The sequence below is a fragment of the Parasteatoda tepidariorum genome, chromosome 1, assembly GCF_043381705.1.
Source record: "Parasteatoda tepidariorum isolate YZ-2023 chromosome 1, CAS_Ptep_4.0, whole genome shotgun sequence".
Taxonomy (NCBI): domain Eukaryota; kingdom Metazoa; phylum Arthropoda; class Arachnida; order Araneae; family Theridiidae; genus Parasteatoda; species Parasteatoda tepidariorum.
Genome location: NC_092204.1, coordinates 33,122,460 through 33,149,724, shown reverse-complemented (window position 1 = coordinate 33,149,724; position 27,265 = coordinate 33,122,460). Strand labels below are relative to the sequence as shown.

At 31.6% G+C, this 27,265-nt stretch overlaps 1 protein-coding gene across 2 annotated transcripts in view; it reads right to left on the bottom strand.

The window, feature by feature from the left end:
* Window positions 1-27,265, bottom strand: part of LOC107442658 (adenylate cyclase type 10) — a 75,654-nt gene that overhangs the window by 5,316 nt on the left and 43,073 nt on the right. For both annotated transcript variants that reach the window (XM_043041379.2, XM_071178444.1), the window contains 12 exons: window positions 26,284-26,464; window positions 21,676-21,744; window positions 18,035-18,306; window positions 15,686-15,854; window positions 15,148-15,211; window positions 12,780-12,910; window positions 11,533-11,828; window positions 9,503-9,677; window positions 8,012-8,128; window positions 4,948-5,063; window positions 3,097-3,244; window positions 932-1,035 (listed from right to left, as the gene is read on the bottom strand). In XM_043041379.2, coding sequence (XP_042897313.2) covers window positions 932-1,035; window positions 3,097-3,244; window positions 4,948-5,063; window positions 8,012-8,128; window positions 9,503-9,677; window positions 11,533-11,828; window positions 12,780-12,910; window positions 15,148-15,211; window positions 15,686-15,854; window positions 18,035-18,306; window positions 21,676-21,744; window positions 26,284-26,464 — 1,842 coding nt within the window. The remainder of the gene's footprint in view (window positions 1-931; window positions 1,036-3,096; window positions 3,245-4,947; window positions 5,064-8,011; window positions 8,129-9,502; window positions 9,678-11,532; window positions 11,829-12,779; window positions 12,911-15,147; window positions 15,212-15,685; window positions 15,855-18,034; window positions 18,307-21,675; window positions 21,745-26,283; window positions 26,465-27,265) is intronic.

The window sequence follows — 27,265 nt, the reverse complement described above, 5'->3', positions numbered from 1 at the left end:
GATTGGATGCAGACATCCGCTCTTTATGTGCGTTGTTCATTTGTTGTACAAGTGCTTTGTGCTAGTTTTGATTCTTTTCAAGTTTTTATTTTTTAAGATTCTTAACCTTAAAAAAACATCAGTATAGGGGTATACCGGGTAGAGGCGATTATTAATAATAACCGTATTCCTTGAACTGAAATTTTCATTATTTGTAAAGATATTAAAATTTATGAACTCAAAATTTCATAAATCATTATTCATAAATCGATATGATAGTATATATATAAATATTTAAAAAAAATCAATTATAACTCTTAAAGCAATTATTTTAAATTAAAACATAAGAAAAAATGCGTATTTGTCCTTAATTTTTCTTATTCTACGTGAAACATGACGATAGAGTTATTATAAGAGCACATAGACTTATAAAAAATTATGTTGGATTTGAAAGTTTAATAGATTATGGTTAATTAACCCATTAAAGGTCAACGTCCATATTAACTTTCGTCAAAAATACAATGACTGATAACTTATTTCATTCTTGAAATTTATCATGGAAGAATGAAACATTAGTAATCACCATATTATAAATATGCATATTTTAATCTGAAGACTGATAAGCACATTGCATATTTTAAAATATGGTATCCTTCACTAAGAAATTTTGGAATAATCTGAACTTAAACGTCCCAATCACTTTATTCGATAAGTGCTTTTTACGTTAAGACAAAATATTGTATTTTCGCATCAGTTGTCTTAAATAGGCTAATCACACTGGTAAACTTAATTGGAAATGATTAATAATCATTTGTTAGCGAAAGTGATTAACGTGCATAATATAAAACATTTACAAAATAAAATAAAACGTGGTTATTATAATAATCATCGGTTATTATTTACCAGATTTAATATTTTAACCGTATTACTTACATTTTTAATTGAAACTTACTGTTGTTCGATTTCACTTGAGTATTTTTTTGTGGCAGATTCTCTGCTTTTTCCTGGTTTCGATTTCGCTACGGCGTTGAGGGCACCTGTCTTCGTTAAAATAATCTGGTGTAGAAATAGACGACTTGTTAAAATAATCAACTCAAGCGTTACACATACAATAGTTTTTATTGCAAAAAATACTGTTTTTGTTTTAATTTCTTATTTATCCTACTTAATCACCAAAAAATAAAAATCGTTAAAAATAAATTAATTAAAATTTTTTTATTCCAGCAGCTCAGTTGTTGAAACATCACCATTTCTTTACGAGTCGTCCTAACTCTCGTTTCTGGTTCGCAAACGCAAAAAAAGTTCTAGTTTCTAGTTCATTTTCACAGAATTCAATTATCAGGTTTTCATTTTTCATGAGGATTTTAATTTTTTAACGAAAGTTTCAGTTAGATTGTTGAAATTTATCGGTCCTTTCATGTGATTTAGCTCAGTTATTAGTATTTCTCCGTTCCATCAGGAGATTTGGAGACTAAAATCTAACTTTTCTTTTCTGATGAAGATTATCGCCTGGTCACATTTGCAGCTTAGTCATTAGAAGTTTGCCTTTCTTGCACAAGATTTATCTCATACACACCAGTTTTATCTCGATACTCAATCCTTCAATGTTACTTTTTTAATAGGAACGTTCGCTTCATTTCAAAAGCTGCTTTTTTTGGGCAGAAAAAAATTCATGACAGTTTGAAAAGTATTTGACTGTTCTTTTTGTCCTAATTTGATGAAGTTATCTCAAAGTTTACCTTATAATCCTTCCCTCCATTACTTTTTAAAAGTGTAAATAATAATTATTATGTTCATATCCAAGATTGGTCTAAAAACGCAGGAAAAATACGGGAAAAAATTAGTTACAATTTAAGGGAGTCAAACCCACTTGGTCACTTAGCGTAACTGCGAAACTGCGTGCATAATGTCATAAATTGATTTATACTCAACGTAATGTAAACAATAGAATCTTTGCAATAATTAACAACTAATCATCGAAAATAGAAGGCGCTAAATTAACGAAGCCATAGGCTGAGAAACAGCATGTCCTTCAGCGTCAAAACTAGCACAGATTTTTGGTTAATTTCTTTCATTTACTAAGACAAGCACCTTTTTAGATGTGGAAAGCAGGTTTCAAAGCTAAATTATAGGATCCTTTACCACGGGAGAAACTTTTCTTCGCAAATTCTGTTTCACCCCCATTACTAGTTTAATATTTAACGGAAAAAAATGGGTTTTCAATTGCTGAAAAAAATTTCAAAATATCATAACGAAAACAAATTATTGGAAAAGAACTTAACAATTGCGTAATCCTTTCATAATTTGTTTTCATTTTCTTTTTAATTTTTTTAAGTACTTGAAACTTTATTGTTTACTTTAGATGTGCCTTAACGCTGTTTTTTTCTAAGCTTTGTCGTCAAGGAAAATAAAAAAGACAGTTTAAGTGCCTTACACTTGAAACAATGCGATGATTTTATACTATATATATAATCTTGCCGTTATTAAACTTTTTAAAAATCTCAAATTTAGCTGCATTTTTTCCACTTAGATGAAAATTATCAAAACCACTGCCTTAGTCTCAGTTTTTTGAAATTTTTATAAGCCCAAATAATGCATCATTGGAGTAAGTTTTTAAATATAAAAAATTTAGATGACAAACGCTGTTCATTTTTACAAAATTGTCACTTTTCTCCATATTGACGTTATACGCCATTTTTTTTTTAAAAAAAGACGTAAGATAGGCTAAACTTGAATTAACAGTCATGAGTAACAGTTACAAACTTACAACAATTAAAAAAATAGCACATTTTTGGCAAAATGGTACAATTTCCTATTACGACGGAGCCTTCGAAAATCAACCTTAACTCATTTTTTCTTTACTTTAAATTTTAAATTATTCATAGAAGTGAAAGAATTTGAGATGAAAAGTTTCTAGCTTCCACTTAAGTAATCAATTTCAATAAAGACATTAGTTGCATTTGAAATTTTTGGAATGAATATATTTTTTGAATCAATTCTGCGACTATTAAAAATGGCAAATTATAAGATCCGAATTTTATTATCTATTGTTTCTCTGAGCTGGAAAATGTGTGTGGAATCAAAATCTAACGGAAGGAAATGGAAGCTTATACTTACTTCATCGAAAGTATAACCTTCTTTCAAGAGGAATTTAAGTTGTAGTTTAGCCAAATCGTAAGCAAAGTCGTAATCACCCAATGCCATTGTTATAAAACTACCAACTCCTAAACACTTCACTTCTTCTCTTCCTAAAGTCCCATCAAATCTACAAGAAATAATTGAAATAAAAACACTTAATATGCGTAAACCCTTTAACGTAACTTATTGTTGAAAAAGGAAATGCGGCTTATTAGCATTGCTATAAAAATTCTCATAAGTATGACAGCAACTTGATGAAAAAGGGAACTTTTTACCCCAGGTTAAACATTTTTCTTAGGAAAAGTATTCTTAATTTGCATTATTTGAATAAATAAATAGTCGTAAATTTGATCCAAATCCAAAAATATTTTTTGCCCAAAATAAAACAAAAACGTTGGAAATGTTTTCTAGGAAGTAGGGAATGAGGAAGGAGAATTGCATTGCAACCCAAATCCCGAAACGTTCGCCTACGTCGTTAGGGTTACGTCCTTATTATGAACTGGCTGTTATTGCGAATTTGCAACGATTCATTAATTTATCTTAATTTTCATATTTTTATTAATTGTTGTCTAAAATTTTATTCAAATAATCTTAACATAAGTAATTTTTTCTTAATTTAATGATTTAGTGACTAATCAGCGTGTTTGTCAAATTACGATGAAAAAAAAATATTTCTAGGCCAATTTAGGCAATAATTACAATTTTAGGAAATAATTAATAGGAAACGTAATATTTGTATATTATCAAGATAATGTAGATAAATAAAAGTACTATTTCAGTTCATTATTGGAAGTCACCCTAGTGGCGTACAGTGATATTTCTGATCTTGGGTTCCGATACACTCACTCCTTATATGGTCAATTACTTTACTATTTAAGCAATTGTTATGAAATCGGAAAAAAATCTTTTGTTATTAATTATAAAAAAATGATACAAAAATATGGTTAATGTTTTTAAGAAAAAATGTAAAACTAATATTAAAAGATTAAATTTAGTTTGACTTAAGATTCTCAAATTGCACTATTTTTTAAAACCGTTTATTCAAAAAACATTTAGTGTTTTATTCCTAAAAGTAGGCATAAAGGGCATTTCTAAAGCATAATTTATTTTATATTGGTAGTGCAAGTAGGCTGTAGTAGAATTTTTATTCAGCAGGGGCACCCTTTCCTTGCAGATGGGGGCTTCATACATTTTGATTGATAACTTTTTCACCTAAATTTCTATGTTTACTAGCTATACCAAATATTTTTTTAAATTTAAACACTAGTATCAATAAATGTATTAGTATAAATAACTTATATAGAATAAATATTTACCTTAATTTATAAAATTTAATTTTTTTCAAAATGGCGCTGCTTGGAGGGGTCCATCCCCACCTGCCACCCTATAGCTGAGTGTAAGTTGTGCATAAATATTAAAATATTTTATAACATGGATATGAAGGCTTAGTGCTTTTTAACATTAGTGTAAATTAAGCGAAACACTCCCGCAAAGGCCAGTTGTCGGTCAGTGAGGTTATGAAGGCAAAAACTGAAGATCAATGGTCTGATGGACAAATGTGGTCAGCTTGAGCATCGGTACTTTTACTTTCCAGACAAGCTGGTTATCATTGATTTGAAATTGGGTGGGCTTACAAATCTTCATCGAGAATAAAATCTCAGCTCTACACCATAACAGCTCAGTGCTCTAAACATTCTGCCATCACGACTCTAATATTAGAAGACTGAGACAGTCTTAATTTATATGATAGCAGATGATCGTGAAGAAGAAAAAAATTTACTTTATTATTTGGCGATGTTTTAAATGGTATGGAAAGGAAGAAAAACTTACTTCTTTTTCTTATAGATGTTTTGTTTTATATCTGCTGGAAAAGTGATGCCCATTAATAGCATAGCTTGCTTCAAATATCGCAAAGCTTCGGTATTTTTACCCAGCTTCATTTTAAGCTGCAAGATAAATGGACAATTTCGAATGTTCGAAAGTATAATTTTAGCTTTTATTACATAAAGCGGGACCCATGCATTTGTAATATAAGTTAAAAGTATATTTCAGACTATTTAAACTTTCAAAAAATTACATTTCTTATTTTTACATAATTCAATGAATCTTTAATTGATAGAATTTTTTTTTATTACTAAATTATTTTTAAATTGCTATTCAGGAGTGTATGAGCAGAACCTTTTTGTGAAGTTTTGACTAGACTCAAACTTCCACTGTTTGCTCATCATTGCTTTTGAATATACACGTTTCAANAGTCAATGGTGCAAATGGTTTAATATCTGATTTAATCTCATGTAATTTATTGTTTATTTCATTATTCCAGTTGGCCTGTCTGAGTTGGGTAAGAGATTCTGCAACTAAATTTCGAATGTCAGGTAAACAGTGTGGTTTACTCGTAAGATTGTGGGTCGATTTGGCTATTGAGTCTGCTGTTTCGTTACCTTTAATGCCCATATGTCCAGGAATCCAACCAAATATATTATAATTATTTTTAAATTGCTATTCGCGAGTGTATGAGCAGAACCTTTTTGTGAAGTTTTGACTAGACTCAAACTTCCACTGTTTGCTCATCATTGCTTTTGAATATACACGTTTCAATCGTTTCCTGATCTCTAAAAGTATAACTTATCATCAGATTTTTGCAATCAGAATTTTGATGACTTACTGATTTTAAAATTTCAACCGAAGCTCTATGTGTTTGATGACAATATAGGTTTGCACCGCAGCAAGCAGAATTCCTTCTTCTATGTAAATGTTTCTATTTTTGTAAAAATTCTACATATAAATGACATATACAGGGTCTCTGCAAGATTACAACTGAATTTTCCGAAGGCATATTAACTTACATTGTTCCGCGGGGTGGCGCAATAAGAGAAATGAATATGGCTATATGATAAATCGCATACATGGTCAACCGCAATGAAGCATTGGAGTATAGTATAATGTGTTATCTGAGTTCGTAGTTATTGTGAAATCTGTGTGTTTTATTAGACAACCCTTTAATGTTGCTTATTTTGATAATGGATTCTAAAAAGAACGTGAGTACAAGAGATATATTCAGAACATTCAGGAACTTAAACATGTCTTCGTTATTCAGAACATTAAGGAACTTATACATGTCTTCGTTGACGAAGTTGCAACTATTGAGAATATCTATTGTCTATTAGAGCTTGCTCTACAAGTTCCAAAGGTGTTTACAAGAGTGCATCAATAACTTATTTTTCCGAAACGATTAATGACATGTAATTATTACGACATGCGATTAATAAACGATTAATGACAATAAATGACATGCTTCACAGCAATTATAAATTATAAAACCCTTTTTTTTTATTCTATCAATGTTTCTTGTTTTCAATTGATAAATCTATGGTCGTTTAGAAGATATCAGTAGGTTTAGCGCCATCTTATATTAAAGCCATTCATTACAAAAAAAATTATTGTTTTCTTTTTTTTAATTTAAATTTATGAACAAAAATCATAAATTTAAAAACTTTGAATCCTAATAGAATAATTTTCGGTACATAAAACAGCGGTTGATTGCTACGTACAAGGGGTGATCAAATGAAAAGGTACGAAACGACGTAAAAGCGTAACAGTTAAATATTTGCATATTCCGGTATGGGAGAACGTAGCGAGACATCTCGGGATGCGATTGGAGTCTCTGACTGGGATCGGAGCATGCGCTGGTGCCCGCATGAGCAGGAGAGAGCAGAGGCTCTTATCAGAAGCGGCGTCCAAATGATGCGGCAGTCCGTATGAGGACTGGATGGCGTTCGCGTTGCAAAATTCGACGATTGAGGAGCAGCGAGGCGTTATCCGATTTCCTCGAGCACAGAAAAACCATTAAGTCCGATGTGTACTGTGAGACACTCTGACGCCTACGCAGGTCCATCAAGAACAAAAGACCGGGGCTGCTCAAGTAGAGTGTGGTTCTGCTCCATGATAAAGCGCGTCCACACGTCGACAGTTTCACACGCATGGAACTGGCCAGGTTCAAGTGGGAGACGTTGGACCATCCGCCCTACAATCCGGACTAGTCGCCCTGCGATTTCCATGTGTTTGGTCCACCTGAAAGGGAAGCTATTCTACTCGGACGACATACTCAAGGACGCTGTGAAGGACTGGATCTCGTCAAGACCACAGGAATTCTGGGAACAAGGAAGGCAGTGGGCTCTTAAGCACAGAGACTGGCGAGCTGATTGGCACCAAGTTGTCTTTTCAGATGAATCACGCTTCAATTTGTAGACCCATGATGGCCGTGTTCGTGTTAGACGTTATGCCGGTCAACGCNTTCTAAAAAGAACGTGAGTACAAGAGATATATTCAGAACATTCAGGAACTTAAACATGTCTTCGTTATTCAGAACATTAAGGAACTTATACATGTCTTCGTTGACGAAGTTGCAACTATTGAGAATGTCTATTGTCTATTAGAGCTTGCTCTACAATTTCCAAAAGTGTTTACAAGAGTGCATCAATAACTTATTTTTCCGAAACGATTTATGACATGTAATTATTACGACATGCGATTAATAAACGATTCATGACAATAAATGACATGTTTCACAGCATTTATAAATTATAAAACTTTTCCATTCATTCTATCAATTTTTCTTGTTTTCATTTAATAAATCTATGGTCGTTTAAAAGATATCAGTAGGTTTAGCACCATCTTATATTAAAGCCAGTCATTACAACAAATATTATAGTTTTATTTTCTTTTTTATTTAAATTTATGAACGAAAATGATAAATTTAAAAACTTAGAATCCTATTTGAATAAATTTCGGTACATAAAACAGCGGTTGATTGCTGCGTAGTTTAAAAAAATACGTCTAAAAAGCCAAGTGAAATCTTTATAATTTTGCGCAAGAAAGTACAATATTGATTTACCTGAGCTCTTAGTCGGCTAATAGTTACTTTATCCGAAGAAACTTGAACTGCATCTGCCTCTTCAGCTGATTCAGCAACGCTTACCAAACGTTTGGCTTTGTTAATGATATTCTCTACCTGTAGAAATTTAAATCCTTATTACGTACCTCATATTCTATAAGGTGACTCAAAAGATATTGAATTCTCCTTTTAGCAAAACAAAGTTTTTTTGTTTAATAATAACTGCGTATAATAATAACTATATCATATGTTAATAACTACATTATTTCCTGATTGTAAAAATCACGAGAAAAAAAAAACCATTCATTGAATGCTCCAACCTAAATAAGTTTTGGGATTTAGTAGAAAATATCATTGCATGAAAAACATAATAGATATTATTATTAAACTGGTTATTAAAAATGCACAATTAGAATAATAAAACTATGTCCAAAAATTTGAATAATAATAACTACATATGATAATAACTATATTACCATTAATTACTACATTATTTCATGATAATAAAAATCACAAAAAAAAACCTCTTCATTGAATGCTCCGAAATAAACAAATTTTGGAATTTAGTAGAAAATATCATTGCAAGAAAAACATAATCGATATTTTTATTAAACTGGTTATTAAAAATGCACAGTTAGACTTATATAACTGTGTCCAAAAATATGAAGGATTTTGAGGTAATTTTTGTTATTTTTTATTTATCAAATTATTAGCTAGATTTTTTAGAATCGGGTGGGCTTTGATAGCTGCCGTTTTTAATTTTATCGAAATTTCGAATATGGGATGTAAAACTTTTAGATTTTGATTCGTGTGTTTTGATTCAGATAAAAAATGCTTTTTTTCTGAATGTTTTTTTTCTGAATGTTTTGGGGATTCAAAATTGAAGGTCATCTGGTATTTAAAAAATAATGTGTTTATTTACGCATGTAAATGCTTCTTTTTGTCAATGGTGTACTCCAGCTCTATTGAAAATTATTTTGTGTTCTTATAGCTCCATACTAACTATGAGGGCTCAAGCATTTAGGGTTAACTTTTGGTATTAAGGTCATTCAAAATTCTGTGAAATCAGGCTTTTTTTCTGAGATTTACACGTCAAAGTTTGTTTGTGCCAGCATTGATCCACAATGGTTTATATTTTAGAGAATACATACTAATCAGTAAAATAGAGAAGAAGAAGAGAAGGTATGTGTAATATATTTTTGATGTAATATTTGATCTTAAAATAGCAAAAAAAAAAAATGATATTTGTTCTAATTCTCAACATTATCTGCCTACTCTAAAAATGATCCGGTTTGAAATCAGCTGAAAAAAAGAAGTCTTACGTATAGCAAAAGCAAGATCAATTCACAGATCTATGGAAACTTATTAAAATCTTGTTTTATACAGTCCTAATCTTTAAGGTCCATTCCTGAGTATCTGAATGCGAAAACAATTTGGGAAAAGCTGGAAATTGTTTTAAAAGTTAAACTAATTAAATTCAGGAAAACTCACCAAGTCGTAATTTTTAGTTTTTAGTCCTTCTTCAGCTGCTGAAAGTAGAGTCGCTGTTCTCTCTTCTACTGGAGCAATACCTTTCTGTAACTGATATTCAATTTGCAAAAGTACGTGCGTTCTGAGACTCAAGCAGTGACAAAGCCGCATATCTATATGTGGTAATCGATAGTTTCTGAAATGGAATAATTGAAATTAGCTGTTAAAAGAAGTCAAATGCTACATTTATATGAGAACCGTTCAAATAGAACTTAAGTAAATTTTTTCAGTAATTTTTATCCTTCGTGTAAGGAAAGAACAAGTTGGTGAAAGTTTATCAGTCTAATTATTTTCAATGTAACTACAAATATTTTTGAAAAATGTTAAATTAGCAATAGTGTTTATTAATCACATTGAAACACTTAGCGGTATTTAAGGAAAACATCTCCTCAATCAAGTCCAGTGCCTTGCAATCATAATAAAATATCTTGTTTGGATGCGGAAAAACTAAGAATTTTCTCTTCCTAGTTGCTTGGTAAAACTTAAGTTCTTGATAAAACTTTAATTAAACATAAAATTTTTTGACAAAAGTTCCCCAAATACCACGTAGAGTTCTTTTGTTGATAATTTGTTAGTTAATTAATGGATATAAATCATGTTACTTATCGGATTGCAAATCAATAATTAAAAAATTTTTTGCTATGTCATATGATAAAATGCTATGCTTTGTTTTTGAATTATACTTCTGTTTATTGGTCTAAACTAAAATAATTTTTGTTTTGTTTAAAAGTCCAAAATGTGTTTATCAGTTCAAACATTCATTGCTTCAAAATTATTGGTTCTAATTTGTTTCGTTTAATGTCTCGACATGATTGAGAAAAGTGTTCTGGTAGTAGATGAGGAAAAAGAAGAATGAAGTTGCAATGGATTGCAGTTATTTGAAGAAGAAAGCTGTAAGATAAGTGGATTTTTATTTTTATTTTCTATGGATTGCAGTAATTTGAAGAAGAAAGCTGTAAGATAAGTGGAATCTTATTTTTATTTTCTATAATTAAAGTATTTTAAACATTAATAAAATGTTTCGAAGATTTTAAGATCCTTCGTAAGTATAGTCAAATATTTTCTTATTTGCTTATTAAACAGTTTTACATTGAATTTGTTTCGTATAAAATGATTTTAAATGACTATCAGATTCTCTCTACATGGGAGTAGATTATTTATTGGTCAATAAAGACCTATCTGTCATGAGAGATCGATAGAAAGGTCATTTGTAAAACTGTGATGAATGATGGATTTTGGTGATTTATAATATTTCCATAGTCTGGGAAATTTTGGTGAATATCTTCCGTCGGCACTAACGTTTTACATTATTAAAACGTCTTTCAGATGTCACTTTCAATTCCAGCGATTTGGGACTTCCTCTTCCGTTAAAAACACATCCATGGAAGGAATTTATCTCGCTATTCGTACCGAATAGGGGTGGAGACGATGGTTACGAGGTTTAACTATTTCAAGTAGGGGTGCTGCTCAATATTTAAGACATATTTTGACTCCAGTTGGTGAGAGAAAGAAAATCATTAGAAAGAGAAGCTCCCCTCTTTGAAATGCATAATTTCTTATTTCCATAGCAGTAGACGGCTAAAGCATTACCATAAAAAATGAAAAAGAAATAACAGCCATAAGTAATAATAAAACGAAGCATCGCTACAAAATGCAGATTATATAATCAAAGCACGCCGACCAGGTGGCCGAGTGGTTAGCGTGCCTGACTGCGGAGCCGATGGTTGCGGATTCGAATCCCGCTCAGGGCATGGAAGTTTCTTTCTCTCTGTGTTCTATGTCCTTTCTCCTGTGTGTGTGATTGTGACCCGCCTTATAAACGGGTTTGTGGTTGTGTGACGTGGGCAACGATGCTCCACCGCCGGCTTCGCCACAGGTGCCTACTGGGTAACGAGAAGAGAGTAACAGTTCTGGCACTCCTGGCTAATGGGACAATACATCCTCAGTGCCCGCCATTAAAAAAAATAATCAAAGCACACTTTACTTCGCACCTAATGATACTGGGGTGAATTACAGATTCTCTTTTGCAGGCATCGCATACTCTACTTGATATCTTCAGCAAATCAGCCAAATAAAGATTCAGTCTCTCACGCTGACGCTCAGCCATCGCGTTAATCACACATCGTCTCATGTACTCACTTGAGAACTTCAGAGGATGACTACAGAATTCCAAAGAAATGTAGTGGATATATATACTTGGCCTGTCCCTGTCATCTGTTATACCCAAGTGATCGCAGCCGAACATCAGGATGTGCTTCTTCATCAAGTTTTGAGCTTTAAACAAAAGCTGAAATTTAGAAAAGACATTTTTAATTACACAATACACATTTCCCTCAAGGGTTACGTGGAATGGTAAAAGTCGGCTGAAATCGTGGGAACATGTAATATGACTATAAATGGTGATAGTCAGAATCATGCAGCATTTTCGCCAGAATCGAATCTTTTTCTACTATACTGATTTCGGTATGTTGCTTCCATGCTTGCCGGGATTCCATGAAATCTGCAGTAGGTGTGCATGGGTAGTAAAGTTTATCCTTTTTTTTACTCTTAGAATTATTGCAGTATAATAATTAGGACAATGATTTCAGTCAGGACCATTATTCGTTTGGTGTTCAAACTTCTTTTATGAGTATTGATCTTTTTTCAAAGAATATTTATGAATCCAAATAAATTCGTAATGCAATATCGTTCATTTGCATAAATCACTTGGTACATTTTATTAAATGCGTGTTTTTTATTAAATAAAAAACACTTCGAATGTCAACAGTTGTTTTTACAATGTTGCCACGGGTGCCATAAAAATTAGAATAGTAGTAAATTTATTTCATAGGAAGTTAGAGTTTTAAAACTCAAGTTTTTTTCTTCTGAATTCGTAGACATCGTCCCAAAAGTTACGTCTGTATGATACCTGACCTTCCCATCTCGAAGTACGGGACTTGGCCTCGTAATAATCATGCTTAATGTTTAAATAAGAAAGAATAAGTAGACACGTATTTGCTCATTTTGTTGTTAACTGAAAAGGATCATTATTTACAATGTCTATTTTTGTAAATACGCATTTTAAGATGCGTCGATTTTCGTAAGCCCGCATTTCGAACTTCGTGCATTAGGAAATTATGTTATTAAAAGCATTTTTTTTGGATGGTTTTCTGTTCTAAAAATTTTGAAATGCTTCCCATATCAGTACTATAATGAAGTATTATGAATATAACATGCTTTCAATACTATAAAAATTTACCTCGTCCGCTGGGTATTCCGGACATACTGCTGCTAAGACGTATAAGCCAAATGATTCTCCAAGTAAGACACATTTTCTCAGAAGCATCTGCTCTTCAGCACCTAATCCTACTGTGTGATCTCTGAAAATTTCTATGTTTGGAAATGTGTTAATGTCTAAAATTCTAAGCAACATAATAGATAATTATCTTACAATCATTTATATGGTATTGTGCACACTGAGGTTATGAAAACAATTCCATGATGATAAAGCTTTTTGATGATACTGATAAAGTTTTACAGTATATAAATTAACCTTTTTCGTCACCAGATCATTTTGAATTAAATCAATGAGATCCTATTATAGATGAGATTACATTTCGTTAAATAAGTATAACAATTAGAATTTCCCACTTTAAGTGATCTTAAGTGTTTTTTTTAAAGATATAGTTAAGATGAGAAATCTGACCACGAAATTAAATTTCTCCGAATAGGCATATTTTTACTCAAATGAATTGATATTTTAAGATTAAATTAATAATAAACACGAGAGCGAGAATAATTTTTAACTTGAATAAAAATGCTAGCCTCCACCAGAACTGAAATTAAAACACCCGATTAAAATTAGACAATGCTCTTCGAATAAACAACCATCCAAGGAACGATGGATAGCATCAAAAATACATGAAAATAAAAAAAGGAAAAGGAAAGAGCTGATAAAAACACAAAATATGAAATAAAATAAATAATTTCAGCAACGCATTTGTCTTCTTCTATGTCGGTATGAAGCAATTTGTAAAGTGTTATAGACTATGATATGTGGCAATATCTTTAGACCTGAAAACTAGTTCATAGTGATAATTCTAATTCATGGAATGGGCCAAAAACTAATGAATAATTATCGGAAATACACACAAATACGCAGATCCCCTTTTAAGCTTTCAAGTTCTGATGGTTTCTTCCGACCAATACTCCTCTGACTTGTAAATAAGAGAGAGCAAAGGAGATAACTTTAGACATATGTTAGACTAACAAGTAATTTAGAGGCAAATAGAATTGAAAAAGAAGCTAATCATCATCTACCGACAGACTTTCCAGGAAGTACCAAATACTAATAAAACCTAAAGTCATAAAAGGGGCCATGGACAAACGGCAAGAACGATGTGAAGAAACATTTTATTTTATTTTATATTTTATTTTATAATCGTCGTTGAACAGCCAACTCAATTTTATGGGTTTACGACTACTAATGTTTAACTTCGTAGCCTTGTAATTTTGAATCCAATCTATTGTTGAAGACAAGGAAACTCCTGGATCGAGTGTTGGGAGAAATTTGCCTTCGTGGAGGGCTTTTTTGATGGAGCTAAGCCACAATTGCGTTACATATAGAGGAAGACCACGAGAACCTCCCACGGTTAACCTGACAGCAAGGGGACTCTAACCCATGATCCGTCTACCACAGAGGATATTTCACTTCAGCACTGTGGTCGGTGCCAGACGCGGAATTCGTTTTGACTGGGATTCGAACCCGGTTCGTCTCATTGGAAGGCGAACGCTCTATCCCCTGAGCCATCGCGCCTCAAGTAAGAAACACTTTGGAATATTTATTATGAATGAACATAGGCTAGCAAAATTGATTTCTACACAAACCAACTGTTATTAATAAATCACGGCTGTTACGTCGCACATTAGTACAAATTCTTCAAATGATAACACGTTTGTCTACAGTGTTCCGTTGATGAAACCATTGAGCACATTTTGATATGCTGTAAATCAAAAAGTAATCAAGCTGAGGAATCTTTAAAGAGCTTTCAGAGCATTGGTAAAGCTGAATATGAACTACGTCACGTCACAATGCAAAAGGTTTAGGAAAGGTCAACACGAGTTCTGAAAAAAACATTCTTCATGATTTTCATAATACAAATACTAAACTTTATGCTAAACTTCATCCCCCTTTTGTACCTCCGGAATCAAACTCTGAGATAATCCTTATAAGATTTATACCAACTGCAGAAGTTTATTTTTACTTTGTTCAGTTAATTTTTTTTTAGCTTTTGTATACACATCAGATTTTGAATTTTTTTGATTCTTTGATAGTCTGATTGATAGTCTGTTTGATTCTGTTGACATTCTTTGATAGTCTGTTTAGATCGAGTCGAAATAATGCTTTATATATACTTCAAGCACATAAATACTGGGACTTAAGGTAAAAACATAAAAAACTTCTGCGCTGCAAGTTGTGATATTTTTTATTATTCTAATTTGAATATTAGAAATGTGTTCTCTTTAATTAGAAAAAAATAAATATTTTCAACTATATGTTATAACCTTAAGCTAAATTATTGAATTGGGATAAACTGAATTAGGATGGATTAAAAAAAATCACTTACCTATCAAATTTGAAGGTATTTTCAACGACCGCAATTCATTTTGGTTTTTGATGTCACAAACTTCCTGAAAATACATGCGTTATAATATTTTTAAATGCATTGAATCAAAACATAAGAGAATAAAGTAAATTAATGGATGCATTATACAGTAATACAACACATGTTAAATGATGCAATGTATATGAATAGAATAAATTTTCTAAAAGGAGCTATTACTTAGCAAACGAAAAAAATAATTATATTAATTACCAAAAATAATCAAAATGTTTAAAGTTTAACGAGATTTATGAAAAGAAAAAAAAAGTTTTTGAGTCCACGAGTACGAACAGCTCTGTTTTTGATAAAAATCAATTTTAAAATTGCAAATGCATATATACATGTGCAATACAATGCAGGATGAGTTGCATCTTTGTCGTCTCCATGAGTTTTAGCAAATATCTGGTTAACTAAATAATTTTAATTGTTCGGAGAATTTTTACATAGCTTTGCCTTAGTTTTTATTAAATATTTGTTTTATCTAAACATTTTAATGTCTTACATTTTCTTTTGAACAATCATCAGTTTCTTCCGCGGGTAAAAAAGAGCTCTCGAACACTTGATCTGGAATCTCATTTCGGGGTAAAATGTGCAGATGTTTCTTCATAGGGTTTATCATTAATATTTCTCGCAACAATAGTGAATTTCCTTTACTGTGCTCCTCAAGTAATCTAAGGAAATGAAATTGAAATAAAATATTGTTAAAAGTAAATATGTGTAAAGGTAGTTTGCTGTATAGTGCATAGATTATGCTCTCTATCCCCTTATGCAGGTATTTAGAATCCAGAAATGATAAGTAATTCATATTTCACTTTGAATCGGTCGCCAAATTTGTAACACTCATATGTTAAAAGTATTATAATACTCATATGTAAAGGAAAAATGTTAAAGGTGATGAAACTATGAAAATTCTTGATCTATTTACGATTAAAATTACCGCCACGATAGCACCACGATTAAATTAAAAATTAATGTAAAAAGTACCGGCACTTTGGGTGTCAGTATTTTTTACGGTGTATCAAAATTTTTTGTTTAAGTTTGCTAATTAAATGTTGTCCCCAGAACATGAAATTTTTTGCACATGCTATTTACTTATTTTTAAGTACGGAAAAATTTCTACGTATAAGTTAAAATTAGTTTTCATATTTTTGCAAATTGACATAACACTAATGACATAATACTCTTACTGATAATAAATTATTAGGGTGAGAATGGTTTATTAACCACAACAACAGCCGTTGTTACCGTTTTGTTGCCGACGCTTACAGACCAGTAGCCTATTAAATGGCTGATTGCATATTAGTAAATAAATATAATTTTGCATTGATATCATGAAAATAATAATTTTATTAACAAATAATTGTTCTAAGATAAAATAAAGAGAGTATTTTTCTTATCTGAGCATGTGAAAAGCATAGATACTAACATGTCAGTGTCAGTAGTTGATGAAGTGTTAATTTAGATTGTTGCTGAAAGAACTAAATTTCTGTTGAAAAATTTTTTTTGTTAAGGCTTGATGTTAATCCAATAACCCTTATTTTACCTCCCTCGTGATGAATCTAAGTAAATATGAGGAAGATTTCAAACCCAAAATTAATAGAAAATATGACTCTTACAAAATTTAAGGTGTTTTTGAGGTTGATTTGAGGTGAGAAGTTTGATTTAAGGTTTATGTGTAGTTTACTTCAAAAACAACCTTAAAAGCTCAAACTTTCAAGATGTATATTCAAGGTGCATTAGGTTGTTATATTCACACTCGAGATTGTTGGAAATCTACTTTAGAGTAACCAACCTCTAAAGGTTATTTTTCAGGTGTGCATACTATTTTTTCTACACTTCAAGCAAATAAGTACATTTGAGGTGTGAATAATTTCATGCAATCTCACCTGAAAGTACTGCGGAGTTATACAGGGTTATTCATAATTCCCTCCGGGGTTTCGAAGCGTTATAGTAAAAAAACGAAGACGAATATGGCAAAAAAGAACATACGAAATTGTTCCGAAAGTATTCAAGTTTTAATTTCAGCAGTTGCCGGTAGATGGCAGTAACATGTACCACTGAAGCCAGTTGTAGTAAAGAAAAATGGCGTTTACACGGGGAGGGAATTGTGAATAACCCTGTATATGAAGATGATTCTATGAATTGTAAATGAGGTTGAAATTGAAATTAATTAATGAGGTTATTTTTGGTTCAAAACATAATCTCATTTTCTACTTTAGGTGTATTTTTTCAACCTTAAAACAACTTCATAAACATCTTTTTTTGTAAGGGAAGACAAGCCCTAGATTTTCAAAATCATATTTTATTTTTTATGTTGTTCATGCCAGATGTAGAAAGTGCTTTTTTTTAATTCTGATGTAGAATATATTACAGTAGCCTTTTTAGAGAAAAGGAATTTGTATGCATTAAAATATGAAATTTAGAAAAGGGAAGTAATGAGCAACTAAGAAGAGATTGACCTTCCACATCCTTTTGCTAAGAAATCGTAAAAAGTACTTTTTAACGATTAACGAGCTTCAAGAATTTAGTATAATTCTCTATTTGCTTTTTAATATTAGTAATTAACATGTCATATTACTAAAATGATAAACCATGTGAAAAAACGACTTCATGAAGATGAATAAGTTGGTAGCCAGAAGCGAGCTTTTTCACTAAATATTGCGAGTTCCAAAGAATTATGAAATTTCTAAGAATTTAGTATAAATTTGTTTTTTTACTAATATTTCTTAAAATATCATATAACTGAAATGTCGAACCATGTGCAGATGAGTTCACGAGGGTGAATAAGTTGGTCGCCAGAAGTAATATAATTGTTTGTAAAATCAGAAAGAATAAAATAACGTTGAAGTACTTCACTAATTCCTTGTTAATTGCTTGCACATTCAAGATGTGGCATGCCAAGATTCCAATTTCTTCTAGACTTAGGGGAAGGAGATTCACTTCTGTGAATTTGTGCTCTAAGATATTCTTTATAAAAGGAGTTCCACTATGAAATTCTGTTGTGAAAGTTGCTATGACAATTGCAATATGGTCCATAAGCAAATCTTGCAGAAAAAGCCACGATTCAGTACCCGTATGTTCTGCATTATCGATACCAATAATCAATGGTTGATTTTTTACACACTATAAGAGAAACGTTTGAAGTGTTACTGCTCAGTTACACGCATAAAAATTAATGATTAAGTTTTGAAAGTAGACTATTTTATTGCAAGCTTATTAAAATAATTAAAAGAAATAAAAATCTAGAAGCAAAAACAAAAATAGTAAAGGAGCAAAGTACAGAAAATGTCCTGATAATGTATATAAAATGTATTTTTAAAATTAATCGGACATGTCTGCCAAAGATTACTAAGTCAGAAATGCTACATAACTCAAGGTAGACGGAAGTGGTAGTTCTTTGGATTCAATATGCGAATTTCTCATGCCTTTTTTTAAAAGCAATATCAATACATAATTAACCTTGTGAGAATAAATTTATATTTAAATATACACTGACGGAAAATAAATACCAACACCACCCAAGCAGGAAAAAATTATTCTAGAGTATTGAAATTTCGGCAATGTGTTTGTCTGAACAAAATATTTAATTATTTGAAGTTTCAAGGTCACTGGTTAATGCAATTAAGAGAAAAACCATTTCAAATGTTAAATACTGGTACATTAATAACCGGTGTAATTACCAGAATTTTTAATGCAAGCATGCAAACGGGCATGCATTGGTGTCATACAGATGTCATGCGTCATTTTGTGGGATGGAGTTCCATGCTTGTTGCGCTTGGTCAGTCAATACCGGGATAGTTAATGCTGGTTGTGGATGGCGCTGAAATTATCGTCCAATGATGTCCCATACTTTCTCGATTGGTGAAAGATCTGGTGATCTAGCAGGCCAAGGCAGCATAGACATTCTGTAGAGCATGTTGGGTTACAACAGCTATATAACGGCTATCGTTATCCTGTTGGAAAATACCCCCTTTGGAAACAAAACAGGTTGAATCATCAGATTGACGTACTAATTTACAGTGAAGGGGCGTGGAATACCCACGAGAGTGCTCCTGCTGTCGGAGGAAATTGCTAGCCAGACCATAACTCCAGGTGTAGGAGCAAGCTACGGGGCGTTTCATTCGGAGCTGTATTTGAAGTAACCAATTAGTAAGAATTCTTTGTGTCAGTGTTGTGCCAACTGCAGCTCAAATTTCTGATGCGAATGCAGTACGGAGCCCAGCAGCCATACGCCTTACACGGTTGTCTTCCCTATAGAGCGTAGCAGCCCAGAATCCGAACTTCTTGAAGCAGTACCTTCCCTTGAACAGTGCTGCCAACAATCATGCACAGGAAATCCGTGATAACTCAGGGGATAGAGCGTTTGTCTTCTAATAAGGTGAACCGGGTTCGAATCCTAGCGATAGCTGGTCGATATGAATTTCGCATCCGGCTTGCACTGACCACTGTGCTGACGTAATATATACTCAGTGGTAGACAGATCATGGGTTAGAGTTTCCTTACCGTCAGATAAACTGTGGAAGGTTTTCGTGGTTTTCCTCTTCATGTAACACAAATGCGGGTTATATACATAAAAAAATGCTCCACGAAGTCAAATTTATCCCGATACAGGAGTTCCCTTGTCTTCTGGATTGGGTTCAAAATTACAAGGCAATGGAGTTGAACATTAGTAGTTGTAAATCCACAATTGGGTTGGCTGCTCAATGGCTTTTATAAAATAAAATTACGCTCACAATTCTCCCCCGTCTTTCGGCACAATATTGCGGAAGGAAAATACACCTTCTCGCAGTCTTATTTCATGACCCGATTCAAGGCCAGTGAGCTGTTAATAATGGCTTCTTTTTCTTCTTAAAGGCATTTTTCACTAAGAGCAACTCAATATAGCAAAATTTAATAAAAAATAAAGCTTATGATTTATAGAACAAGTATTTAAAGCAACCCTGAATCAAGCGAGAAATTCGAATAGACTTCATCTTTTAGTTTTATAAACAAGCGTACCAAATTTAGTTTATCTAGCACAACTTCTTCTTGGTGTTGTGATTTTTCTTCCGTCAGTTTATTTCAAAATACTCTAATAATATATATATATATTGAATTATTATTTAAATATATTATAATAATTTCAGTACACATTCAATATAGTATGCTTATCCAGCTAAACCTGATTTTCTTCTTTTAGGATCAACGTAATTATTATTCTAACATAAATTTATTTGTCCAGATTTAAGGTTGTGAAAACAAGCTTATTTTAAACTTTTGCTTTTTTTTTTAAATAAAAATGATTAAACCAATATAGTAGTTTTGGAATGATCAACCAACTACAGCTACACGATTCGTTGAAAAGCTTTTTACGCACAGATTTAAAACTTACTGTTATACAATGAGATCCAGTTAAATAAAACGATCTTGGTTTTTCGTCATAACTGGAAGCAAAGAAAACTAGTCCTAACCGAACGTAGATATTAAAATCTGTAATTCAAACAGATATTTATAAGGATTAACTCTTTTCCTGCCCCACCTCGACAGCAAAAAAATATCGAACAAGTAAAAAAGGTGAGGAAAAAATGGGTCATCGAAATAAAAAATATGGTGGATAATTTAACTATAAGAAGTGGCTTTATCTGATTTAAAACATGTCATATTGCATACCATCTACCAACTCCAGGAAGATAATAGTATCAGCATTGTATCAAGTTTCCAATCAAGTTTATATCAAGTCCATGGTGAGTCTTCAATTCTGAAACAGATTGAAGCTGCTTCTTTTTGTATAGATAGTCTTATTGAGGATAGCCCTTCATGTTTCCTGAAGGAGTTGGGTCACGAGAAGGCTGGTCATTCATGACATGCATTTTATTATCCAAAAACCAACACTTTAAAGATTTTACAGCGTAAATGAAGGCATTTTCTTGTTGTACTTGAATCGTCAATTCTCGGTTCAAACGCTGAGCTTCTAGCATTTTTTTATCAATAGTTAGCCTTCATGCAGCCTAGGGGAAAGGCATTCATGCCTGCCTTTATACTTGACCTACATTCCGAAGAAACGTCAGGGTTATCCTTAGTCCTGCACATATCAAAAAGTAGCAATTTATGTTTGTGGCTGAATTGAAAACATCCATTGAAACCTGGGATAATATTAATGCTATTATCATCCAATGTTCAGTAATGAAGTGAAACAGGATGTGTTGGGCGTTTGTGGGTGAAAGTGATCAGTGGACCCCCCAAATAACTCATTTGACTAATTTATTTCAAAACAAAAAATTTAATCTCTCCATAAACAATGCTGTTTCCCCTTTTCAATCGAAAAAAAAATTCTTTTGTACGCAAATTAAGAAATTTTCGCAAAACGCAAAAAGGGAATTTCTTTAAAATAAATTGTAGTTTTCAATGGCTTATAATACATTTCAGGTAGAATAAAAATTTAAATTTAATCCACGATTTAGTAGCTTTGTGCCAGCTAGACACTAAACTCTAGTTATAAAAAAAAATTCTTACCTTCTTAACAATTGACACCATCAGTGCTCTCAAATCACTATCACTAAATGTTTTACTTGGAACTGGAAACTGTATAAAATTATGAAGATTTAGTTTCAAAAATGACCTAATAAATACACTTAAATGTTTCATTAAAGCAACCTAGTCTAAATTACCTGCCTGAATCTAAATAAAATGTATTTCGTCTAAAAATTTAACTTACCTTCAACCTCAGTCATTTCCCCAAGAAGTTCTAAAATGTATTTTCATAAAATTATTCGAATTGCAATTTAAAATCTTTTTACATTTTGCACCGAGAACAAAAGCATGGCCAAAACTATCTGAATATAGTAAAAATTTATGGTGTTTCAGGCTCTATGGGAACATTAAAAAAGCTGGGTAATTTTTACCGAAGCGTTTTGGTAATGGTTTTTGAAACATTGACAATAAAATGAGGTTTTATTACGCTTGATAAGTTTGCTAAATGTAGTACAATTTGGTCATGCTATCATGATACCTTAGTGCATGACATAAAAACCATTTGATTGGTAAAATTTACTTCTACGTTTTTATTTTTATTTTTTTCTAAATGTATAGTAATAAGAACTATAATTTTGAAAGTCAGAATTTCTGGTGAATGGTTACTATATAAGTGGAAAAATTACCACATAAATGATTCAAATACCGCATCTATATTTTTTAAACCAGAATTACGGTTGTTTTACCAGAAATGCCACTATGGTAATTTTACAAGCATTGTTTTCTCGTGTATCAATGAAGTAACTTTATTTTTATCCCTCTGATTTATTTTGATTTAAAATAAGTGAAAGTTTTTTTTTCCAAGCAGTTTTCTCATATAGAATCAGCATTAACAAAACTTCTGTAAAATCAGCTCGATTAATGCTTCGTATTTTTTAAAAATGATGTTGAAAAATATCACTGAAACATGTAAAGAGAAAGTGCTATTTTTAAAAAATATTTAGTGCTATTTTTTAATAAGTTTTAATGCAAAACTTTTTTAAGAATAGACGTACTTTGAGGTATACACACAAAAAAAGCATTATATTTTAATATGCAATTGAGTTATAAATTGTTACAATATCAGAAAAAAATTGAACTGTACACAAAATTGAAACTTTTATGAACTCAAAAATGAGAACTTATATCGGAAATAAGTTGAACTGTTCGCAATGTCAAAAATATTAATTTACCGAGTATCCTTAATTTAAAAATAAGTATAAATACCATAGTTGAAAAGGTATATGAGCTCAAAAATTAGAAAAAAATTCACTAAAAATTAGGTACATTCTACTTGATGCTGTTGCAAGTATACCTTTATCTATTTTTGAGTACATTTTACATCATTTGAGTATTCCGCTTAAACGGTGTATCATGCTCAAGCAAGTTAGTAAAAGTATGGTGATTTGCATCGGCATTTTCATATCGATATCGGAAGCTTTTGAGACAGATTTATTAATTGAAGAACTCAACGAAGAATGCTTTCTTTCGACGTAATGGAGAAGCCTAAAAATATGGATTTAAAAACATGTTTTGGTAAACTAATTTATAAAACTTAACAGCATACTACTATTTGATTAAATAAGATGCTTTTTAATTATTTTTTTGTTATCAGATTCCTACTATAGTTATGTTTTTTAAACTAATGTTCTGAAATTTCTGAGAATCCTTTTTAATAAGTTCTACCATTGATTTCAATAATCAGTTTCTCTGATATCAGGAATTACTTACGTTCAAATTTACAAACATACAGTCAATGGCCAAATTATTCGACGCACTATGAGATTCTACGTAAAATCTTAATTATCAGGAGATACTATACAGCTTTATTGTTTTTACGCGGCTGAAATCGATTTGCACTTGTTTCGTGTATCAATTGATTAACATTGTAATGCAATACGTTAAAAATAAATACAAATAGGAAGTATACAAAAAATCTCCTGAATGAAAACCCATTAACTATATGTTTAAATATAAAAGTATTGCATACAAAATCGTGCAAAATATGTAATTATTAAAACACTACAGTGTGTCTAATAATTTGATCTAATTATTATAATATACTAATATAATACCTGATATAATAAGTATTCTATATTTATATAATATATCTCCTAATTCATCCAATCCCCAAATTTGTATTATATACCGTCTAATGTAACCAACTGATACACGAATGTAAGCAAGTGCAAACCGGTTTCAGTCACGTTGGTTGGTTGGTTCTAATGCCACTTGCCACACGGGCAAGCCTGCTTGGTGCAACCGAGCAAATTTAAGGCAGAGTGTGCTATTCTTGTTTTTCAGTGGCGCCATCTTTGGCCAAGAATTCGACTTCTGCCGCATCATACATTACACCTGTTTATAAGGCGGACCCATTCATACATCCATTCATTCATCCACAAATCGTAATTTTGACCTGAATCAGAGAACGATCGATATCCAATCCAGTACCCCCAGAGGTATTGATTTGTTATGGAAACATGGAGGACTTTGCGACTCGACGGAATTTTAACGTGCCAACTACACGAGGAGTCTTCGGCCGGCGGGGTTCGAGCCCACGAACTCTCGGAAATGGGCCCAGCGCCCTACTGACCAGGCTATCCCGGCCTTTTCAGTCACGTAAAAACAATAAAGCTGTATAATATCACCTGATAATTAAGATTTTGCATAGAATCTTATAGTGAGTCCAGTAATTTTGCAAGAAACTGTAGTGCTTATTTTATGCAGCAATTATTGTTCACAAATGCACATATAGATCGAAGGAATGAAATAATTTTACCGAAGTATTGATCATCCTATTTAGTAAGTAAAGAGGTATTTCCTCAACGTTTGGATCACCAAACAGATCCAACACTTTTTGATCGCTATCGATATTGCAATCTCTCAATACAGTTTTCACAATTGTCCAGCTGTTGTCGAATGGCTCTTCGAATACAGTGTTTTTAATATTAACAGTTAGTCTGAAAAAGAAAATTTGACAAATTTATTTAAGAATTTGTGTAAAATAAAGTGTGTTTATATGAAATATCTCTAACTAAACTGTTTCACAACCAGTGAGTAAAATTTAACTCAAAATATATGAACTATTTCACTTATGACAAGTAGTTAGGATTATTAAAAAGATCTCAAAATGCAATTGATTGGCTTTCATGACTTTAATATGAATGATTTTCATGGACTTCGATTAAATAAAGGTCTACAGACAGCTGTTTTTTTTATCATTAGAATTGTCAATAGAGGATGCGTAAAGTATTAATTAGACATTTATAACCTGGTAATTATTAAAATTGATTTCTTATTTAATTAATTTTATTTGAACTGTTATTTGAATATCTGGAATTTAAAGATAATTACTCTGCTATAGTAGCTAAATTATTAAATAAATTTTTATTATATATGCACTGATAAAAATACGCACAGTACGATAATTATAGGGGAATGAATATGAACAATAATTAATATCAAATTTAATATACATCATATAATGTTTTTTGATAACCCAAACAATACGGGAAATCTTCGGAAAATCTTACTCATACATTTTGATTTCCTGAAACTCATAGTTAAATAAGTTATTGTATAATGAAGATACAAAATTTTCTAAAAGATTTACATTTATTAAGGAATAAATCTTAGAATATTACGTTGAAATTAAACGTATCTAAAATTTAGCAAAATATGTTAAAAATTATTTTAAAAAATAATAATTTTTTAGGGTACTTTTTAATTTCAATATTCCGAAAACTTCCCATTTATGAAACTTGATTTTTTTTAGAACAAAATGATTGAATTATTAAAAAAAGTATCAGTAAAGACCATTTCTACTTTAACACGCGTAGTTTTTGTATTGTAAAGTTATCTATTTACAATAAAGAAGTTTTTATCTGGTAATTAATCAGGGTGTTCCGTAATCACCACCTTTGATATGTATTTTAGAATCTTTGTCAAAAAACTATAGGTAAATTTATATTTTAGCACAACACAAATATTTACAAGAAACAAACACAATTCAAATCTAACGAATCACTAACTGAACATTGAAACCCGTTTAAATGCCTAAAGAAGAAAGAGTTGAGAGATGGGTTTAGGAANTCGAGGAACATTCCAGTGACTTTCAAGTCATGTCTTGGCCCCCAAATTCAGCTGACCTTAATCTAATAGAGCATTTGTGGTCTTACTTGGAAAACCAAATTCGTGTTGCCATGCTACCCCCTCGCAATGTGAGGGAATTGCAGGACCAGTTGGTGAGCGCTTGGTACCAGATACCCCAGACTACCTCTCAGCACCTTGTGGAATCGATGCCACGGCGGGTGCTAGCGGTTTTGAGGGCTAAAGGTGGTCCTACCTGTTATTAGCAGGGTGGTCAAAATGTAAAATCTCTTCGGTGTATATCGCCTAATGTTACCAACTGATACACGAACGTAAACAAGTGCAAACCGGTTTCAGTCACGTAAAACCAATAAAGCTATATAGCATCACCTGATAATTAAGATTTTGCATTGAATCTTATGGTGAGTCTAATAATTTGTCTAGGGATTGTAGTGCTTATTTTATACAGCAATTATTGTTTACAAATGTACTTATGAGATCGAAGGATTGAAATAATTTTACCGAAGTATTGATCATCCTATTCAGTAAATAAAGAGGTATTTCCTCGACGTTTGGATCACCAAATAGATCCAACACTTTTTGATCGCTATCGATATTGCAATCTCTCAATACAGTTTTCACAATTGTCCAGCTGTTGTCGAATGGCTCTTCGAATACAGTGTTTTTGATGTTAACAGTTAGTCTGAAAAAGAAAATTTGACAAATTCATTCAAAAATTTGTGTAAAATAAAGTACGTTTATATGAAATATCTCTAACGATTCAAAACTGTTTCACTACCAGTGAGTAAAATTTAACGCAAAATATATGAACAATTTCACTTATGACAAGTAGTTAGGATTATTAAAAAGATATCTCAAAATGCAAATGACTGACTTTCATGATTTTAATACGAATAACTTTCGTGGACTTTGATTAAATAAAGAGATATCTCAAAATACAATTGACTGACTTTCATGACTTTACGAATGACTTTCATGGACTTTGATTAAATAAAGAGATATAGACAGCTGTTTTTTTATCATTGGAGTTGTCCACAAGGAATGCGTAAAGTGTTTCTTAAACATTTATAGCTTGGTAATTATTAAAATTCATTTTTTAGTAAATTAGTTTTATTTGAACAGTCATTTGAAAAGCTGGAATTTAAAAATAACTATTCTGTTATTGTAGCTAAATAATTAAATTTATTCTTATTATATATTTACTGATAAAAATATTCACAGTACAATAGTTATAGTGGAATGAATATGAACAATAATTAATATCAAATTTAATATATAGCATATACTGTTTTTTGATAACCCCAGCAATACGAAGAATTATAAAGCATTTTTTATTTTAATGAAATATGAAAACACTGTATGTGCTGTTTTTGTAAAAATAATAGAATTTTCAAATTTTTTCATGTAATTGAAAAATTGCGATTTTGCAATTCTTCGGAAGATTTTATTCATACATTTTGATTTTCTGAAATTCATAGTGAAA